The sequence below is a fragment of the Lissotriton helveticus genome, chromosome 5_1, assembly GCF_964261635.1.
Source record: "Lissotriton helveticus chromosome 5_1, aLisHel1.1, whole genome shotgun sequence".
Taxonomy (NCBI): domain Eukaryota; kingdom Metazoa; phylum Chordata; class Amphibia; order Caudata; family Salamandridae; genus Lissotriton; species Lissotriton helveticus.
The window spans coordinates 1031927006-1031945709 of NC_136065.1; the positions used below are offsets into that span (position 1 = coordinate 1031927006).

Consider the following 18704-nt stretch of genomic DNA (forward strand, 5'->3'; position numbering starts at 1 on the left):
TACTAGCAAGCATCAACACATTTTGCTAAATGATGCTGCAAAGAAATGGTACCTGAAATTTTACAGTAGTTTAGCTAAATGTTTTTTCCCTACTTTCATTTTTTTAGGAACATTTTATATTGAAAGCAAAGAATCAAAGAATCATTAATGTTGCTTGCAAGCTTCTGCAAATGTGTATCTAATCAGAGAGCATGCTGGGAGCATTATGCATAGCCTCATATTGCTAAACTTTGAAACCGTGTGGACACATTTTTATACTAGAACCACTGTCAGTAGTGCAGTCAGAACTTACATTTACTTAGAGCGCTCACCCTAATAACAAAGGCTTTCAATTAATGAACCATAAATACAAGTTTGAACAGCATTAACATGAGCACACAAATATTAACGTAACTGTAGGCACTGTGCCCTTCCCTGACCCTTAATGTGGTACTGAAAATTGGCAGCCAAAGGGTTTCAGCAGCAGGGGTTGGGCTTCTTGTCCCAAGGACAAAATACACATTAAAACGTGTTGCCCTTGACCCCAAACAATATGTCCTGGGCGTCGGGCTATAGGAATTCCACATCCCTGATGGGGCATTCTTCTTGTGTTTAGAACCCACATCTTTAGTCATCAAATAATCAAAGCGTTCAGAAAATGTGTATACGCGTCCTGATCTGTAGTCATTTTCATCGCGCTTAAGTTTCCTAGCTTTCCTCCTCTTTATATCTATCTGCAAGTCATTCAATTTTTCATCTAAGATAGTATAATTTTTCACTGTTGCTTCCGGAAGATTGAGTGTTTTAATCTCATACTCTACTTTCTGTATTTCAATTAGTAGTTTCGCAATCTTCCTCTCGGCATTTTCTATTATAAGGTTTCTCGAGCTATCGTTTAGTTCCTTTTCCCAAATATTATAAAGATCGGGTTCTAAATCCTCATACATGGGTATGATCTGTGACCTCAACCCACGAGGTATTCTATTCAGGGTGAGCTATTGTTTTAGTGTTACAGCATCCCACCATTTAGTGAGTTCCATTCTTTTAAGTGACTCAAGTTTCCCAAACTTAGCTCTAAGACCCTCTTATGACTGGTTACCTTATTTAATTTAACTGCAAAGAACATTGTTTGACCGAAGAGGAATCCACACGCATACGCAGGGTGTGTTAGGTCTGCTACTCTCCAGATTTGCAGCTGAATTGCCGCCTTGTGAGGTTCCTTAAAAAGGTGGAAGGTAAAATGGCAGCAGTGGACAGTCCGCATGGGCTGCCTAAGGTCCCCGGACCTTAAATCATACATCCTTCCTCCTGAAAGGCCTATCGACTGCCCCATTTCGAGCCCAATTTGTAAATATCTATTTATGTGACAATTTGTGCTCTCTGCAAGAAGCAGGGACATTTCTGGTGGGGGTGTCTTGGAAATTTGATTTATAGGCATGGTAACAGCGAGGGTAGTATTAGGTAATCTCCGACTAGCTTGACTGTGCTGATCTGCCTTTGTATGCACTTTATGAATTGATATGAAGTCCGCTTGGATTGTACTGTAAGATTTTAGATATGGCTGTATTTTTAGAATAGATAAACTTTGGGACCTCGTTGGCGTTATATCTGATTTAGATTACTAAAACTGTCTCACCAGGGGATTGGTTGCATGGTGAGATCATAATATACTTGTTGGAAAGTGGATTATTAGTATGGGCAAATGTATATCTGCCACTGGCAATAAGGCCACTAACACAGTAAAGGGCTCAGAATTGGTCTTAACAAATTATTCCTATGCTCAACCCTTGGAAGCTTAGCTGCGAGCAGGCAGACTTAACTTCAAAGACAGGTGTGTAAAGCATTTAAAAACACCAATTAGGTAAATAATTGAAACACAATGCACAATAAAAATCCAACACCAATTTACAAACATAGTAAATATTTTTATCTTTCAAATGACACCAAAACGATAAAAATCCAATGTAGGGAAGAGGAGATATGATTTTTTAAAGATTTAGCATTATCTAGCACATAGAAAACTATAGCGCCTTATTGGGACAGCTGGTCGCGATAGACCGAGTCAAAGTAAAAGTTTCAGGTCGACCCCAATGGAGCCCTGGGCGGCTACCCCTCGCGGGTGGGTTTCGATCAAAGTTTTTACCTTCTGACTTAAAATCTTTTCTGGAGCTTTTCTTCTCTGGGACTCTCAAAGCTCTCAGGCAGTCAGGATTTGGTGAGGGTTCACCGGATTGTCTTGCAACGAGCTCCCGGTCAAACTTATGGAAGTCCGACCTTCGGAGCGTTCCAGCGGGACGAACCAAGAATCCAGGCCGACACGCGGTTGAAGGCAGGCGGCTTGCTTTCGCGGTTGCTCCCAGTCACCTTTTCTTCGTTCGGACTTAGAAAGGTTTACAGAGCTTTTTCTCGCGGTGTCCCTCGATGCTCTTCACCAGGCCGGATTTGGTGAGGGTTCGCCGGCCTCGGATTTTGACTGCTCCCGGTCAAACTCTGGAAGTAGGACTTCCGGAGCTTTTCAGCGGGACAAACCTGGACGGCAGGCCGACTCGCAGTTGAAGGCAGGCAGCTTGGCTGGCCAGGTTGAGCCGGTCCCCTGATGGAGTTTTTTTCCAAAGTTGCTCCAAAGTTCTCCAGACTTCTAGAACTACTTCCTGAACTTCCCCAAAGGGTCCCAAACTGTCTCAAACTCACTCCAACAGTATTGAAGCTCCAAGACGGTCCTTGAAAGTTGAGGACTTCAATTCCCACAATCCACTTGGACAAAACCCTTGTAAATCCACTGGTAATTCTCCAAGTTGAGGATTCTTGGTGGTGATGTTCCAGGTGAGCTTGCAGGGAGTCCACTCTTTAGTCCTTTTACAGCAAAGTAATCCACAGGGCTGTAGTTCTAGATGGCGCATAATATGCAATCTTCAGAGTGCAGGCCTTAGGAAATGCACATCAAAGTTCTCAGCATGGCCCGTCTTGCTTTCTTAAGTTTCAAGCCGCAGATCTGCCCCTCTCAGATACTTATTCCAAGTCGAGCGGGTGGTCACTCCTGTCCAATGGGGTGTAGGGTACTGCCCCAAAATATGACCACTTACTGAAGAGTGTGGCATTATTTTGTCCCAGAGTGCAACAATTCTTCCAGATTCTTAATGGCTGATTTTCTAGCAGGGAGAGAAGAGCTGGCTAAACACACCCATAGGATGGCTAATCTCCATAGTCTCTCCCCCTTGCATCTCCTCATTCCTTCCTTAAGCCTAGTATCTGGCTGGGTTCAAAAGAGTAGACTTGTAAATGACACTGTTGTCTTCCCTTTCCCTTGAGGTCCATTGTTTATGACTCCTCCCCCTGTTTTGGCATTCCTGTGTAAGAGAACTCTGCCCTACCACAGAGCTGGTTAACCCCAGGGGCTCTTTATCACCTCTTCGAAGGACCCTGGCTAATCCACTTAACTCTGACCAATCAGGACAGACCACTGGAAGGTTAAATCTGGGTTTACGAACATGAAAGTGTTATCACTTCTTGTCTGAACATTTTAGGAGAAATTCAACAATATCATATTGTTGAGTTTATTAATACCATTTTGGGAAGTCTTTCAATGGCATTTTTAGCCTTCTCCTAACAAGAGTTAGTAGTTAATAACTTCTTGCCATGTTAACCTATGTGGCATGGGATTTGCAATGGAAAAAATGGCTTGGGACATTTTTCCAGCACCAGGGCTTATAAAAACATATTTACAAGTACTCTGCTTATATCTACAGGGCTGCCTCCCCAGGAACACCTAGGGGAGAATTTAGGGGTTCTGAATATGTTAAAATATTGCAGATCCTCCCTCCACAAGTGCTCCTAGCACCAAAGTCGATTTTGGACAGCACTTTATCACAATGTGGGGAGTGAAATTTGCAATTTCAATTAACCCAGGGCATATCAAACTCATTTTATAAGGGTCTTCCTTATAAATACCTGACCCACTACCCCTGAGACACATAGGGGAGACCCTGTGGGTACCTAATATGCCCAAACAGTATAGATTATCCATTTTTAAGTGCCCCAAACACCAAAGCCGAGTTTGGGCACAATTTACTTTTTAAAAGCAGTCCTGCAACACAGGGCTACTTTTAAACTGACCTCAGGCTCAGTAGTGCACACAGGCAAGTGCAGAAAGGGCTTCTGGCCTCTAAACTGCCATGCCCTATTATATACTAGGGACTGAGAGGTAGTTTCAATCCACCTGCCCTATTATGTACAAGGGCCTTATACAGTAGGTCATGCCAGTCACAGGGGTACCCCAACCCATAGTGTACCCTAGCGTATGTAGGTGTTTTCACTGTATTCTAAGTGTGTCTCTTTCAGCATAGCAATGGGCCTGGTTAGGCAGAGCCCAGGTCAGTCAGAGTCAGTTACCACCAGTACTAGTCAGCAAAAAGTTGGGGGGGGTGCCCAGGGCACAGGATGACTTTCCAACACTACTACACATATTTTGGTAGAAGAGGCCAATCTTCCGAGGGATGTTCCTTCTCTTTAATCAGGTCCAATTGGGTTCTTTCATGTGCAGTGAGGAAGAGGGGAAAAATCATAAGGGTTTCAATGAATTGGTACATATGTAGTGAAACTCTAGCTCGGAAGCAACAGAGCACTGTACATTACTTGACAGGGAGGGTTGGGAGGCAAACTGCAAGATTGTGTATATCAAGTGGAGATTACACGGATGTACTTCACATTGTATAGGCATAGGGAGATTAATTGGTTTGCCCAGAAGCACACAATGCTGAAACAAGTGCCAAGACCAGGATTTGAACCTGGGCCCGCAGGAGCCAAACTCGGCAGCTCTAGTCGCTAGGTCACATCTCCTTCTGTACTTGGGTATTTGGGCAGTTGCCTTCAGCTACACAGGTCATGTAACTTCATGCTGAAATGTGAAGTATGTGATTTGTAAAGGGTTCATATTTAGCGTTATATGCAGTTGTCAAGTAAAGGCACGACCAATCCTGCCACTTTTTAATCAGACGTGGAGACAGAACATGGATTTGGTGAAGGTTTGGTTCAAAGGAAGAGCCAACATGAAAGGGTGAACCTCAGAAGTCACAGGAGGAAACAAATACAGCACTTGTCGCAAACATAAATCTGTCACGTGCTCCGGCTGTCCGAACTCAAGAACTATATTTCAAGTATGTTTGAGCACTGTCTCGTTTACTGCAAGGACCTGGCTGCCTTTGGAGAGGAGTCCCAGCTTGGATGTTGTTTTAGGCATTCTAAGGAGCATCGTGGCATCTTTCTCTTTGTCCTGCAGAGCAAGTCAATGGACAGCACAGCCACCAAGAACAACATAGAAACAACACATCTTACAGGCAGAAAAGTTCCAATTGAGTGAATAAAGTCATACTAGGTCCGAGAGCTCAACCGGAAATCACTAAACAAAGTGGCACTCTGGATTGCTTATTTTTGGGGTTACAACTTTGGTTAAAGAAAACAGTGGTTTTTTAAATAAATTTGCAATGAGTGGCCATTTTTATTGACCATGACGTACGAGGTCTGCAGGCGACCGAAGTGCTTGAATGCCTTGGAGTTTAAATTCTGTTTAGCAGCGAGTTCCAAAGCTGGTAGCACATTTCAGTCCTTTGTCTGACTTCTAAATCGAAGAACAGTTTCTGGGAGGGGCACTGAAACAGCACTTCCTGTGGTTTCCCGCTGGGTTTCAATTATGGAAGAAAGAGCATACTTTGTGGTCGCTACTGTCTTCTGCACCACCCGGGTAATTAGAGTGATGCATAGGGGTTTACTCGGAGAGGCTGTCATTAAAAGTTTTATTTGGATGCATGCTGGTAATTTCATCCACAGTAGGAGTGAAACGAGGGAAAGGCAGCCCACTGGACCCCTTTCCACAGAGGCAGTACATGCACTGGTATGATGTGTCCTCTTCTACGTGTCAGCAGCACGTTGGACACCAGATATATCACATTTTACCACCAACACTCAGATACACAAATAATGCTTCATTAAGTCACTGCAAGGTAGCTGCACAACAGCACCACAAACGTTTTCTAGTCTGTATCAAATTGGTTCAAAATAAAAGCCTTGTTTCTACAGGAACCGGGGTGCCAAGATGGCAAAATACAAATATGCCTGCAGAGACTACTAGTCTTGTCCGGAAGCTTCTCACACACAAGGTACTTGACTGCACAAGTGGAGAGTCAAGAAACACACTTAAATGACATTCGCAACCGATATTTTAACATATTCAAGTAAACAGACACTCGGGTGCAACTGTAGTTAATGCAGTTATAGCTTTTCAGAGCTATGTCATGTAATTAAATATTTAGGACCTGATTTAGAGTTTGGTGGACAGGGCACTCTGTCGCAAATATGAGAGAAGCCTGTCAGCTAATCTAACGGTCTGCCCACCTCGCTTAGAGTCAGGTGGACTATCGGCACTTTTGTAGGCAGTGCTGACGTTGTCTCTCTCAATGGAAAGCTTCCTCCAGCTTCCTCCAGTGGCCTGATGGAGTAGAGCCCTTCAGCAGAAGCGCATTAAACTGCCTCACCCCTCCCCCTCTTTTTAGGGTGGAAGAAGGATGGTGTAATGCCCCTTTTTCTTGTCTATCACCGCCAGGCAAAATCTGACAGTGAAGGACTGCTAAAACAAATACTGTTAGCCACACCAAGGGCAAACTTTCCCTGGGAGTGGGGGGCATTAGCTAATTGTTTATAATAACAAAATTGCGCTCTGGGAGTTTGTTATTGCAAAATAAGCATTTCTAAAGCTTAAAATCTGATGGGGGACATCCACCAAATTGTTTGTACCTTGCTGGGAAAGCACCAAGACAGTGGCTCCTATGAGGGTGCAGAGGTCAACTCTGGGCTGGCTGTCATCTCTACATTTGGTGGAGGTATGTTGTCGATCAGGTGGCAGATGTAATTGTCTCTGTCACCCTGAGGGACTCTACTCTGTCAGACAAACTTTAAATCAGGCCCTTAATTTGCAATTCATCATAATCTTCCTAGTTTCTAAAAACTGCCAAAGCAATTACTTTCTCCTTTTGGCAAAACACAGAAGTAAACAAGCGAAGGAAATAAATATCTGTCTTTGGAGGAAAATTGTTAAAATCACCAACTGCTTCTCTAGGATATCAACTCTCACACCTCGATTTACAGACTAGCCTGAAGGGCTAGCTTTCCAAAACCATATTGCTCCTCTTTGGCCAAGATCCTCCCTGCATCATTTAATTGTGTTTCAACATCTGTTTACGAGCTACGAAGCCACGGAGGGTCCCTATAGAGTACAGAAAAACAAAAGAAATGTTAGTAGCTAGCTTGCATCAGAGAGACACAGATTACGTCTATTTCTAGTAGGTAATTACGTTTTCTTTATAGACTACACTGTCATTATGAGTGTTAACTTTTGCAGTAGTGTAGTTTTTGGATATATGAATTTTTCTTACACTTAATATCACTGAAAAATTAGTTTTTCAGCACCACAGAGCTTACGTTCATGGCTTGATTGATCACTGGTGGTTTTGTGTTAGGACAGCTCATGATTGTAAAAGGTGAGTTGCCTATCATATACCAGTCTTACAAATCCCAGATGATTATGTTCTGCCATTTGGTGGGCTGATGGGATTCCTTTCCAGCCTAGCACAGGTTTAGCTGCTACAGATTCTGTTTTGTGCCGTATATTACTTTGCTGACAGACCAGTAGTATTCGTTTTGTTTTGGCCTACTTTAGGGGTGTCTTACATGAAGTAAAAAGGAAGGTTTGAGTCTGATAAGTGGGTGCACTTGCCAGGTCAAAATGGCAGTTTAAAACTGAACAAACAGATGAACAGATACTGCAGTGGCAGGTCTGAGACATGTTTGTAAGGCTACTCATGAGGGTGGCACAATCAGTGCTGCAGGAACACCATGAGCATTTGATTTACAGGCCCTGGCCACACACAATGCACTTTACTAGGATCTTACTAGTAAATAAAATATGCCAATCATGGATAAACCAACCACCAACACAGTTTACACAGGGAGCACTTGCACTTTAGCACTGGTCAGCAGTGGTAGGGTACCCAGAGTAGTAAATCGAGCAAAAATGAAATACAGCACACAGTCAAAAAACAGGAGGTCAGAAGCAAAAAGACTGAGGAAATCACACCAAAGCTGCAATGTCTAACCACATCAAACAAACCGATCATCAATTTAGTATTGCCTTGAGAACTGGATTGAGTATTTCACTACCAATTCCAATCATGAATCTATGAGGAGATACCTGGGCAGCAATAGAGGGGGTGTGGGCCCCTTCTTCAGTTAGGAAGACACCCTTACCCCAGAGGTCTGTGCAAATGGTTTAGAGTGCGCTCCTGCCAGTAGGAAAGATAAACTCAAAAGGATAGACTGCAGCATATAGGTGTACAATTAAACACATATGTGCATATTTTGGACCACAACTAATTAAACAAAGACCAGCAAGATAACCCGTACACTGAAATAATGCCTCCCAAGAATTATTTCATACACCGGTTATACATTAAACAACCCCAACCATATAGGTAAAATAAGCATTCTTAATGTTCTCACCTTATCCTCTATCCATTGAGTAAAATAAACAGGAAGGAAGAAATTGATCGGGGTCACGTTGTCGCCAACTTTATATTGCTCCCTAATCAAGAGATAATGCTTCACCCGGTCTTTGGGAGGAAAAAAGAACAACACTCTCCTTAAAGAGGAAGGTAACCATGAACTGGGACAATCAGCTGTTCCCTCAGAACGTCCCCACACCAGCGGATCCTAGAGGGAAGAGACTGCTTTGCTGCCCGGTTTTGGACTGTGTCATCCAGCTATGGTATGGGAGATGACAAGCTCTTTTCTTAGATTGAGAGAATCAGGAAAAACGCAGCACCAGAGCCACAAATATTGATAATTCCAGCATCAATTGAGGTGTCTCCACCTGGTCCTCATCTCTCATTATTCTTGGTAGGCAGTCGCAGCTCGTATATGTCGTCGGGGTCTAGCACTGGGAAGCCCTGTTACAAATACTCTCATCATAACATATCAAGATATCGTCAGACTAAGTAAATGGTCTTCATTTAGAATTACTATAGGATTTTAATTTCATGGGATTTCCTGGAAGTCTGTCATAGAGTCATGCCCGTTGATACAAACACTAAACTCCTTGATCTAAAACATCATCCGAGGCAGGCTCCATGTTGTTCTACAACAGGCTACCGCAAATGTGCAGTGCAGGAGGTAAAACGGCTGCAGTATAATACAGGCAGCTTCACCATGGCGAATACTATCCCGGCTGTTCAAACATTATGGGTCAGCGGACTCATACACCACATTTTTACTTAATGTTAATGGCTGCAGCTTGTATTCAAACAACATGGCATTAGAAAACGTATTCATTCCTCTAAAAAAATCCCATTCGTGTAAGGGTTTTTAAGTATTTATGTTTTAAGTTAAAACATTTTTTTTTATCCATTTATAAACTGTCTATCTCAGCTCACCATGTGATTACTGTATGGCTTTTACTTGATTCAATACATTCGAGTTTAATTTGATTTTACTACTGAAGAGCAGCTTATAAACATCAAAAGATAACATGAAACTCACAGATACACATAACTTGAAAATATCAAAATACTGTTCTGCTTTTTATTGTTCAAACAGTGTATATTGAAAGTGACTCTCCAGTGTCGCTGACGCACGGAGACGCACTACGCCGTGATGACACTTTTTAATGTGTGTTTTTATAAGATTGCTTAAAGGTTACCATAAAGTTAGACTTTCAATTTAGATTGTAATTATGGCTTTCAGGCGCCATTTTAAACTTTCCTTTTCCGCTTTAAATTGGGCAGTGACTGAATGCAATGATTTTGGTGTCACAGAGACTGGTCATTTGCGTCTCATCTCATTAACCAGCTCCCTCTTTCCTTCCCCAGACACTACCACAGCATTGAAGTGTTCACGCACTACGACCTCTTAACGCTGAACGGATCCAAGGTCGCACAAGGTCACAAAGCAAGCTTTTGCTTAGAAGATACATACTGCGGTTCAGGTATGCTATTTTTGGAGTAGCGGAGATCTGGAGTCTGAGGTATTTGAATCCGACTATATCTGAAAGGGAGACCTAAAAAGAGAAACGGGATAAAAAAACAAATTAAAAAAACAGAGCAAACATTATGCAGACATTGGCTATTCCATAGGGTCTTACACGTTTAGATAGATACTTACTGTAAGTAGCAAGGCAGCATGTTAAGTATGCAGGCATTTCAGAAGTTACTGAGGGGCCACGTCAATAGACTGGATAATGGCTCTTCATAAGACAGGGACTGTTTCAAAGCTTCAAAATGCCCCACAGGGAAAAAAAACACGTGGCATTAACAAAGTTACCTGCCTCGGTATTGATAAATAGGGCGTCTTCATTTAGACATATATAAATACATGTTGCTTGATGCCCCCTAAACGTGCAAGGCCTGGGGAATCGTGAACCCTCTACCGCCCCTTTAGATTTGCCTGTAAATATATGGACAGTTTGTTGCTGACAAAGACCTACTTTTATTTAATACTGTCTTGTGTTGCTTTCGAAAGCTGCTTTTGAGGTAAACGTTTTCACTAGTAAAACTATAGTACGTTCTCTCTGCCTGGGCTGGTATTGTAAGTGCAGTTCTAGATTACAGTGGTTTTAGAAGGAATCGGTGAACTGGAATCTGGGGTCCTTGCTAGCACTAGGTCATGTAATAAGCGTGTCTTTACATTGGCTAGAACACTTAAGTAGAGGCCTCCTGGGATATGATTCTTACCCATCTAGAGGTATCAGACTGCTTGGAAACACTGCCTGCATTTAAGGGCAAGCTATGCAACATGGTCAGTGATTGGCTGCCGCCCCCCTCCCTCTGACCACACCAACACCCGGATACAAGGACAACTGAACATGATTATCTTTGGAAGGCGGGGGGGTCGCGGGACCCCCCCGGCCGTATTTATTAAGATATAAAACAACAAATTTAAATGTACGAAATGCAGTTTATACGAAAAATCAGCAGGACATTAGATACATGATTGTCAACAAGTGTGATCGACTATCCTTAACAAAAACTCTAATACAGAATGTTTCCTAACCGAATCTAACATCCTCATCTGAAATTTAGTATGCTAACATTTCTGGCCATATGGCAAGGTCGCTAACCGGAGTCAGGTCCTACTAGCTGCGCCTCACCACAAGATGTGCGCATGCGCAGCCGGGCCCGGTAATTACCCGGTCCACGCCGTGAACTCCATTTACCCACTTAAAGAGGGCCCTTACTCAGCGCCATCTGCTGACGTCATGAGTATGCGCGCGCGGGGTGGCTACCAGCCTAAGGAAAGCGTCACTCCTCCAACCCGCGCCCCTTTGAAGCACCAGTTACCTTGCCCCTGAAGTTCTAGGAAGGGCCAATGGCCCCTCCCCCTGGGTGGGAACCTCCATAGGATGATGCCCGCCCCCTCAGACCTTAAAATAGCTGCTCACCGGTCATGACCTTACCGCATGCCCCATACCTAATAAACACGACGACCTATGGGAAAAAATTCTAGTGTACAGCTACTCTGTCTAAATCAAATCACGCATAACACCTTAAAGCTACACGGGGAAAAAAGGCCTAAATACCAAAGCAAACCATAACATCCACAGTATCATTTTCTAACAGGGGAAAAAAGTCCTAAGAGAAAGCATAACAGCACAATAACCAACATTATCTAAGCATAGGAAAATTGGCCTAACAAACATTATATACAAATTATCGACTGAATTACTAATAATGCATCAAAACACCGCAATGTTCCAGGGATGGTGGGTGGGGAAAAACAGGCCCCGAGCGCGGGGCACCACCGGTGTGGAGGGGGAGCGTCCAGGAAGCAAGGAGTCCCCTGGGCGCTCCCCAACCCTTTATTGGCCCCTCAGCCCGCCCCCCCCGACCCGGATGTCGCACAATGACATCCGGGTTGGGGAGGGCGCTGGCCAATCGGTGGCAGGGCGCGCCCCTGAGGACACGCCCCACCACCGAGTGGCTTTGTTAGAGGGGGGCGGTCGCCGCACCGCCATGCGTGCGGGGGGGCCAATGGCCCCCCCTTTTCACATGGTCAGTGATTGGCTGCCGCCCCCTTCCCTCTGACCACACCAACACCCGGATACAAGGACAACTGAACATGATTATCTTTGGAAGGCGGGGGGGTCGCGGGACCCCTCCGGCCGTATTTATTAAGATATAAAACAACAAATGTAAATGTACGAAATGCAGTTTATACGAAAAATCAGCAGGACATTAGATACATGATTGTCAACAAGTGTGATCGACTATCCTTAACAAAAACTCTAATACAGATTGTTTCCTAACCGAATCTAACATCCTCATCTGAAATTTAGTATGCTAACATTTCTGGCCAGGTCGCTAACCGGTGTCAGGTCCTGCTAGCTGCGCCTCACCACAAGATGTGCGCATGCGCAGCCGGGCCCGGTAATTACCCGGTCCACGCCGTGAACTCCATTACCCACTTAAGGAGGGCCCTTACTCAACGCCATCTGCTGACGTCATGAGTATGCGCGCGCGGGGTGGCTACCAGCCTAAGGAAAGCGTCACTCCTCCAACCCGCGCCCCTTTGAAGCACCAGTTACCTTGCCCCTGAAGTTCTAGGAAGGGCCAATGGCCCCTCCCCCTGGACGGGAACCTCCATAGGATGATGCCCGCCCCCTCAGACCTTAAAATAGCTGCTCACCGGTCATGACCTTACCGCCACAGGCCAGCATTGTTGACCGACGATCTGGCCTCCCCCTTCCTAACCCTAAAAACTTGGACTGACTTGTTTAGCGAATCCCTCTAACCACGCCCAAATATTATCAGACCACAGGACATTCCCCGCTTCAGTCAGGTGGACCCCGTCTCCCAGATAGAACTGCTTGCCCCAGATACACCCGTGTGGAATCGTCTGCAACCGGGGGGTTCGGAATAGCTTGTCCAACTGTGCGTTGATCCTCTTTACCGAGTGATTCAACGCCCTGACCGAGTCCCCCCCTCGCCACTGCCATCGGGGGATAAGTTGCGACCATACTACTGTGCAGCCCGGGCACATCTTCGTGACCCACCCAGCAGTGGAGATGATTTCCTCTATCAAGATGCGCCTCCCTAATCTGGCCAAATCATTCTCCCCCAGGTGAAGTATCACCACTGACGGGGGCAGGCTGCTGCGCTAAGAGTCCCTGAAAGAAGCCCCTAAACTGGCTGAGGCACAGACCCCCCCCTACCAAAACAGGAAATATGGAACCCTTTCAGTGCAGCCCTTTTCATACGGTCTCCTGAAAGAAAAACATGCTTAGCACGCCTCACATAAGAGTGGCCCACGATCCAAGTCACCAACTTCGTGTGTCCTTCTTGTTGCTTGTGCTGAGATGGTGTTGATCGTTGACGCACGCCGGCGAGTTCCTCCCCTGCGTCACAGGTTTGAGAAACTGCAAAAAACCAGAAAGATACTAGGCGTGAGCACCATCCTGTACCAACAAGTCTATTTGCACATATCGTTTGTAACACTCTGATGACCATCTCCCCAGTCTCTTTACACTGTCAACCGGGATACCCCTCGCTACTGCTTCAGTTGCTGCCCCAATCCTAAATGAGTGAGTGCCAAATTCTCTGGGGTCAAAACCTGCCTGTCTGACTGTCAGCTCCAGGACTCGCCTAAACTGGTACCTAGTCAGCGGCGTGCCGTCGGCGTGACACAACAGTGCACCCCCCGTCGTGCCACCTAGCTGCCTGTGGAAGTACTCCACATGTGAAACCGGGCAGCAAGGGTTGGCCCGTGCCCGGTGGAGCACTATGGTGTGACCCCGGGACTCCTGGTCAGTTTTTGACCTCTGGATTGTCACCCACATAGTATCTTCACTGATCCTCACACACGACCGCTGCAGGCCTCCCAACTTGTCCCCTTTTGACCCTGCGACTAATTCCCCAATTCTCAGAGCCCCATAGAAGGCCAGGGCAAACGCAGCTTTAAACAGAAGTACCTCCCACTCGGAGCTACAGACACTGTGCAGCGCTCCCAATAAGGCTGTCAGCCGCGCTAGCCCAATGGGCCTTCTTCCATCTGGTGCGTGACCTTGCAGGCGGCGCCAACCCCTCAACGCCTTGCGCACCATAAAGGTGTTAGTAGGATCTCGCATGCCCTTAGCCTGTGTGAAGATGGCGACCGCCGCCCTGTGTCTGCTCGCTGCCGCCACTGAGCGCCCCTCCCTGTGCATTGTCTCTAAGTATGCCGCAAAGCTGTCCTCCTGTGCCCACATAGCCTCCCATTCCAGCCCCAAGAAAGCCCGGTAAGACAAAAACGCCCCTTCGTAAGCTGACTTGGTCCTGGGGGCTAAGCTAGCAACCACGAGGTCCTGTAGTCTGGGGCACCAATCTGCCAAAGTATTGCCGGGAAGTGGGCTGGCGAGGGGTCTGCTGCAGGAAGATGGACCCTGAATACCTGCATTTTAAAGCGAGAAAGGGCATCAGCTGCATTGTTGAGAATTCCTGGGACATGTTTGGCTCTGAACACCACATTCCATTTTAAGCATTGTAACACAATCTCCTTTATCAGGCGCAGTATGAAAGGGCAGCGTGCCCCCTGTTGGTTTATACATTCCACCACTGTCATGTTATCCGACCAGAACACCACTGATTGGTTACATAGGTGTTCCGGCCAGACCTTCAAGGCCACCCATATCGGGAAGAGTTCCAGGAATCCAATATTGGCGGTCAGACCCGATGCTTTCCATTCCTCCGGCCATCGCTGAGCGACCCACTTGGAACCCAAGATGGCGCCAAAGCCCGCACTACCAGCAGCGTCTGTCCACAGACCCAACTCTGCTGATGTGGCGGGAGGACCGGGCCACACTACCCTGCCATTGAAGTCCTCCAGGAATGCCATTCATATATGCATATCCTGGCGGACCTCAGATGACACCCTCGTGTGGTGATGTTTCTCGCGTAATCCTCTCATTGCTTGAGCAATGGAGAGTGAGAATGGGCGTGCCATTGGGATGACCCGCAGGGCAAAGTTCAATTGCCCCACTACTTCCTGTAGCTGTTGCAATGACACCTTGTCCTTGCGTAAGCATTGACGCAACGCTGCTCTGAACCTAGACACTTTGTCCTTGGGCAACCTGAAGCATCCCTCTACCGAGTCAATTTCGATACCCAGGAATTCCAAGCAGGTAGACGGGCCGACCGTCTTCCCTGGCGCTAAGGGGACCCCAAAAGCCCGCATGAGCACGCAAAATTCCTGCAATGCCCAGGCGCACTCCTGAGAGCCCGCCGCACCTAGGAAAAGGAAATCGTCTAGGTAATTAATGACTTGCTGGTGGCCCGTCGCCTGTCTCATGACCCATTCTAGAAACGAGCTAAACGTCTCAAAATAAGCACAAGAAATGGAACATCCCATGGGCATGCATTTGTCCATGTAAAACTTGCCTTCGAAATTGAAACCCAGGAGATGGTGATCCAAAGGATGAACTGGGAGGAGACGGAAAGCAGATTCTATGTCGGACTTTGCCATCAGTGCCCCTGGCCCCAGAGCTCGCAATAACTCCACAGCCTGGTCAAATGAGGCATATTTCACACTACAAATGCCCTCATCAATCGCGTCATTCAATGATGCCCCCCTTGGTGCAGACAGGTTGTGGATCAGTCTAAACTCGCCCCTCTCTTTTTTTGGTACCACCCCCAGCGGTGAACACACAAAATTGGGGACCGGCACCTCCTGGAAGGGGCCCCCTATCCTGCCGAGCGACAATTCCTTGCTAATCTTCGCACCCACCACTTCAGGGTTATGCCTCACTGACAATTGGTTCCTGCAATGTGCGTTACCTGTGTACCCCACCGCCGGGATCCTAAAACCTTGTGAGAAACCCTCCTGAAGGAGAGTGGCCGCTGAGTGGTCCGGGTATCTATTCAACCATGGTATCATTGCCAACACGTCTACTGGCGTGGTGGGGGGGGGGGTGAATCATCTGTATTATTCTGGCTTCCCCCTTCCCCTCTGACCGTGGTTGCCTTGTTTGGACCTGCAAGTTGTCTCGGGGTGGGATGGGTAACCACAGACTGCACATGCATGTCTAAATCTACAGGTGCCCTGAGCTCTTGTGCAGGAGCGCTTATTAAAGTCCCAACATACCCCTTTTCTCTCCGACCCCCCCTATTCTTCCCCGGGATCTCACCCCCCTGTGCTGACCGAAAGGGCTGTTGGGGTCTGGCGGAGAACACCCTGGCTGTGTTTGGGGCCTGGGATAGGGCTGTGTCTCCTGAGAACTGCTTATGCCAGGACATAGAATCCACTCTGTCCCATGCCAGTGATGAGTCTAATTCCTTTGCTTTCCTGAAATTAACATCATACTCTTTCCATGCATCACCAGAGTATTGATCACTCCACCCCACAATCCTGCTCTGGTAGCACGCCATTGCAGCCTGTACATTAGGGGGGCGTTCGGTCGTGATAGCCAAAAGGACCGAAAAGGCCCTGATCCAGTTCTTCAAAGTCTCTTCCACCCTGAACCTAGAACACTGTGCCCTCCATTCACTTGGATGCATCCATTCTTTCAATAGCTTGGCCTGCTCCATTTCCCTATTATCTAGCAGCAATGAAAAAATGTAAACAGACTTCCCCGCCCAAATCATCTCCTTCACTGCCTGTGACACATGTTGTGCCAAATTTTTACTCCTGGATGGCACAGAGCCATCCCCCAAGAGAGGCAGAGCCACCTCCTTACCAGTAACGGGCACCTGAACCGGTACGCCATCGACTCCCTTCGGTTGGGCGGGACTGGAACCTGTAAGTAAAGGAGATGAAGGCACCGGAGTACTGTCTGCCGCCGTTGCAGCTTTAATCTTTTCTACCAACTTCGCCGCTTCTGCTGCATGATCTGATGAGGCAGGGAAGACACCACCCTTCTGCAACCAAGGTAACAATGCGGCTATCTGAGAAACCAACTCAACCGGAACAGTGTCCGGGTTATCTGCCGGCACCACTGGGGCCCCGAAAGACGTGTCCGGTGACACTGGTGCGATAGCTAAGGGGTGAGGTGTCGGTAGCACACTCAGGACCGGAAGTGGTACCATGGGTGGGAGGTTATTCCCCGGAGAGAGGGGTGCCGGTGTCATGTCCATCACCGGTAGAGCGGGCACCGGGTGAGCTGGCGGAGGTGCCAGAAGGATTACTGGCGGAGGTGCCAAAGGGACAGCTGCCACCGGCACGGGTGGATTTAGGACTTGCACTAGGGGGACGAGGGCTGGGGCATTGTACCTCGGCTTCTTGGCCTTGGATCTCTTTGGTGAGGTAACAAAATCCCCCCTGGGCAAGGGGGCCGCTCTCTGCCGAATAGGCCTACCTTATGGGCCTGGTGAATCAGCAAACCTCTCATTCATGCGGGCCTCCAATTCATCAACCTTCCCCAACCTCTTGTTAATTTCGCCCATCTCCCGCATCATGGCGTGCATCATAACTTCCATGCTGGGCCCTCCTTTGCCACCCCTTGGCCCAGGCATATTCGCACACCCCGGCCCTACACTCCTAGTGTTAAAAACACTGGTGACCGCGAGCTCTGTACCTTCACCCGCTGGAGGATGCACAGGGGGCTATAAGCACCACGCAACCGCAACCGCAACGCCCCGGCTTCTCCGGTTTGTCAGGGGTGAGTGAACTCTAGCGTAGACCCACCCGGCGGCTACCAGAAGCAGTGAAATGCAAGCCCCCCGCTCACCTCTTACCGGTCCAGTCCTGCGTCTTTCCTGGCTGGTATCGGCTGTGGCGCTACGTCCGCCTTCTGCCCCTCCGGACTCACTGCGTGCCAGATGCTGTGGCTTGTAATGGGCACACAAAATTTGCGGTTGTCTGTAAATAGAAAAACATATTAATACTTGGCAGAGGCTAACACTCTCAATTGCCGAGCATCATCGAATAAAAGCGACTGGTATTAGTGTCCCCAGGAATGGGGATTTGCTCCTGTTTTTATTGACCACCTCTATGTCTACACCTGTTGTTCCAACCGATTACAGCCCAAAGCCAACACCTGGTTGTCTAACTGTACTAAATTGTACCAATTTACCGCCCTATTCCTAATTAAACCTAATACCTTAGGCTGTAATCACCTCTCCCCACAGACTCCTCAGTTGGCCCTCCTTTGCATCCCACCCCAATGAAAAACACAGTGCCTACCCTCGGGGGCGGGGGGGTGGGAGCTACTCGATCAGTTTCGTTTCCCGCCTTCCCGCCCCGCCACCCGACACTCAAGCGCTAGCAGCCAGCAACGCTGTTTATCACAACCCCAACCGGCAAATACCTCGTTCAAAATTGCCGGTAGGACACTAAGGCGCCGCTTCTGCTTTGTCCTTCAAGCGTAATAACTGGCAGCGCAGCTCGTCCCCCTACTAAGGCGGCGCTTCTGCTTTGTCCTTCAGGCTTAATCACCGGCAACGCGGCTCGTCCCCCGCCCCACCCGACAAATACCTTTTGAAAGAGGCCGGGGAAAGTTCCGGCGGCGCCTGCTTTCCTTTTTGCCTGCAACACTCGTGCGCTGATGCCCGCCTGGAACGTAAAGTCCGCTGGACCACGGAACACGAAGGAAACACCTCGGCGCCCGCTCCGCTGCTGCCGACGACCGGTCGCCTGCTCCTCCGGTTCTCTGCAAAACAAAAAACCACAAATATAAAAGAAAAACAGGCCCCGAGCGCGGGGCACCACCGGTGTGGAGG

General features: G+C 47.5%; 1 protein-coding gene across 1 annotated transcript in view; it reads left to right on the forward strand.

Moving 5' to 3' along the window:
• The window catches only part of LOXL4 (lysyl oxidase like 4), a 231339-nt gene that overhangs the window by 185648 nt on the left and 26987 nt on the right, over positions 1-18704 (forward strand). Inside the window, exon 12 of the mRNA XM_078643561.1 lies at positions 9891-10006. Coding sequence (XP_078499687.1) covers positions 9891-10006 — 116 coding nt within the window. The remainder of the gene's footprint in view (positions 1-9890; positions 10007-18704) is intronic.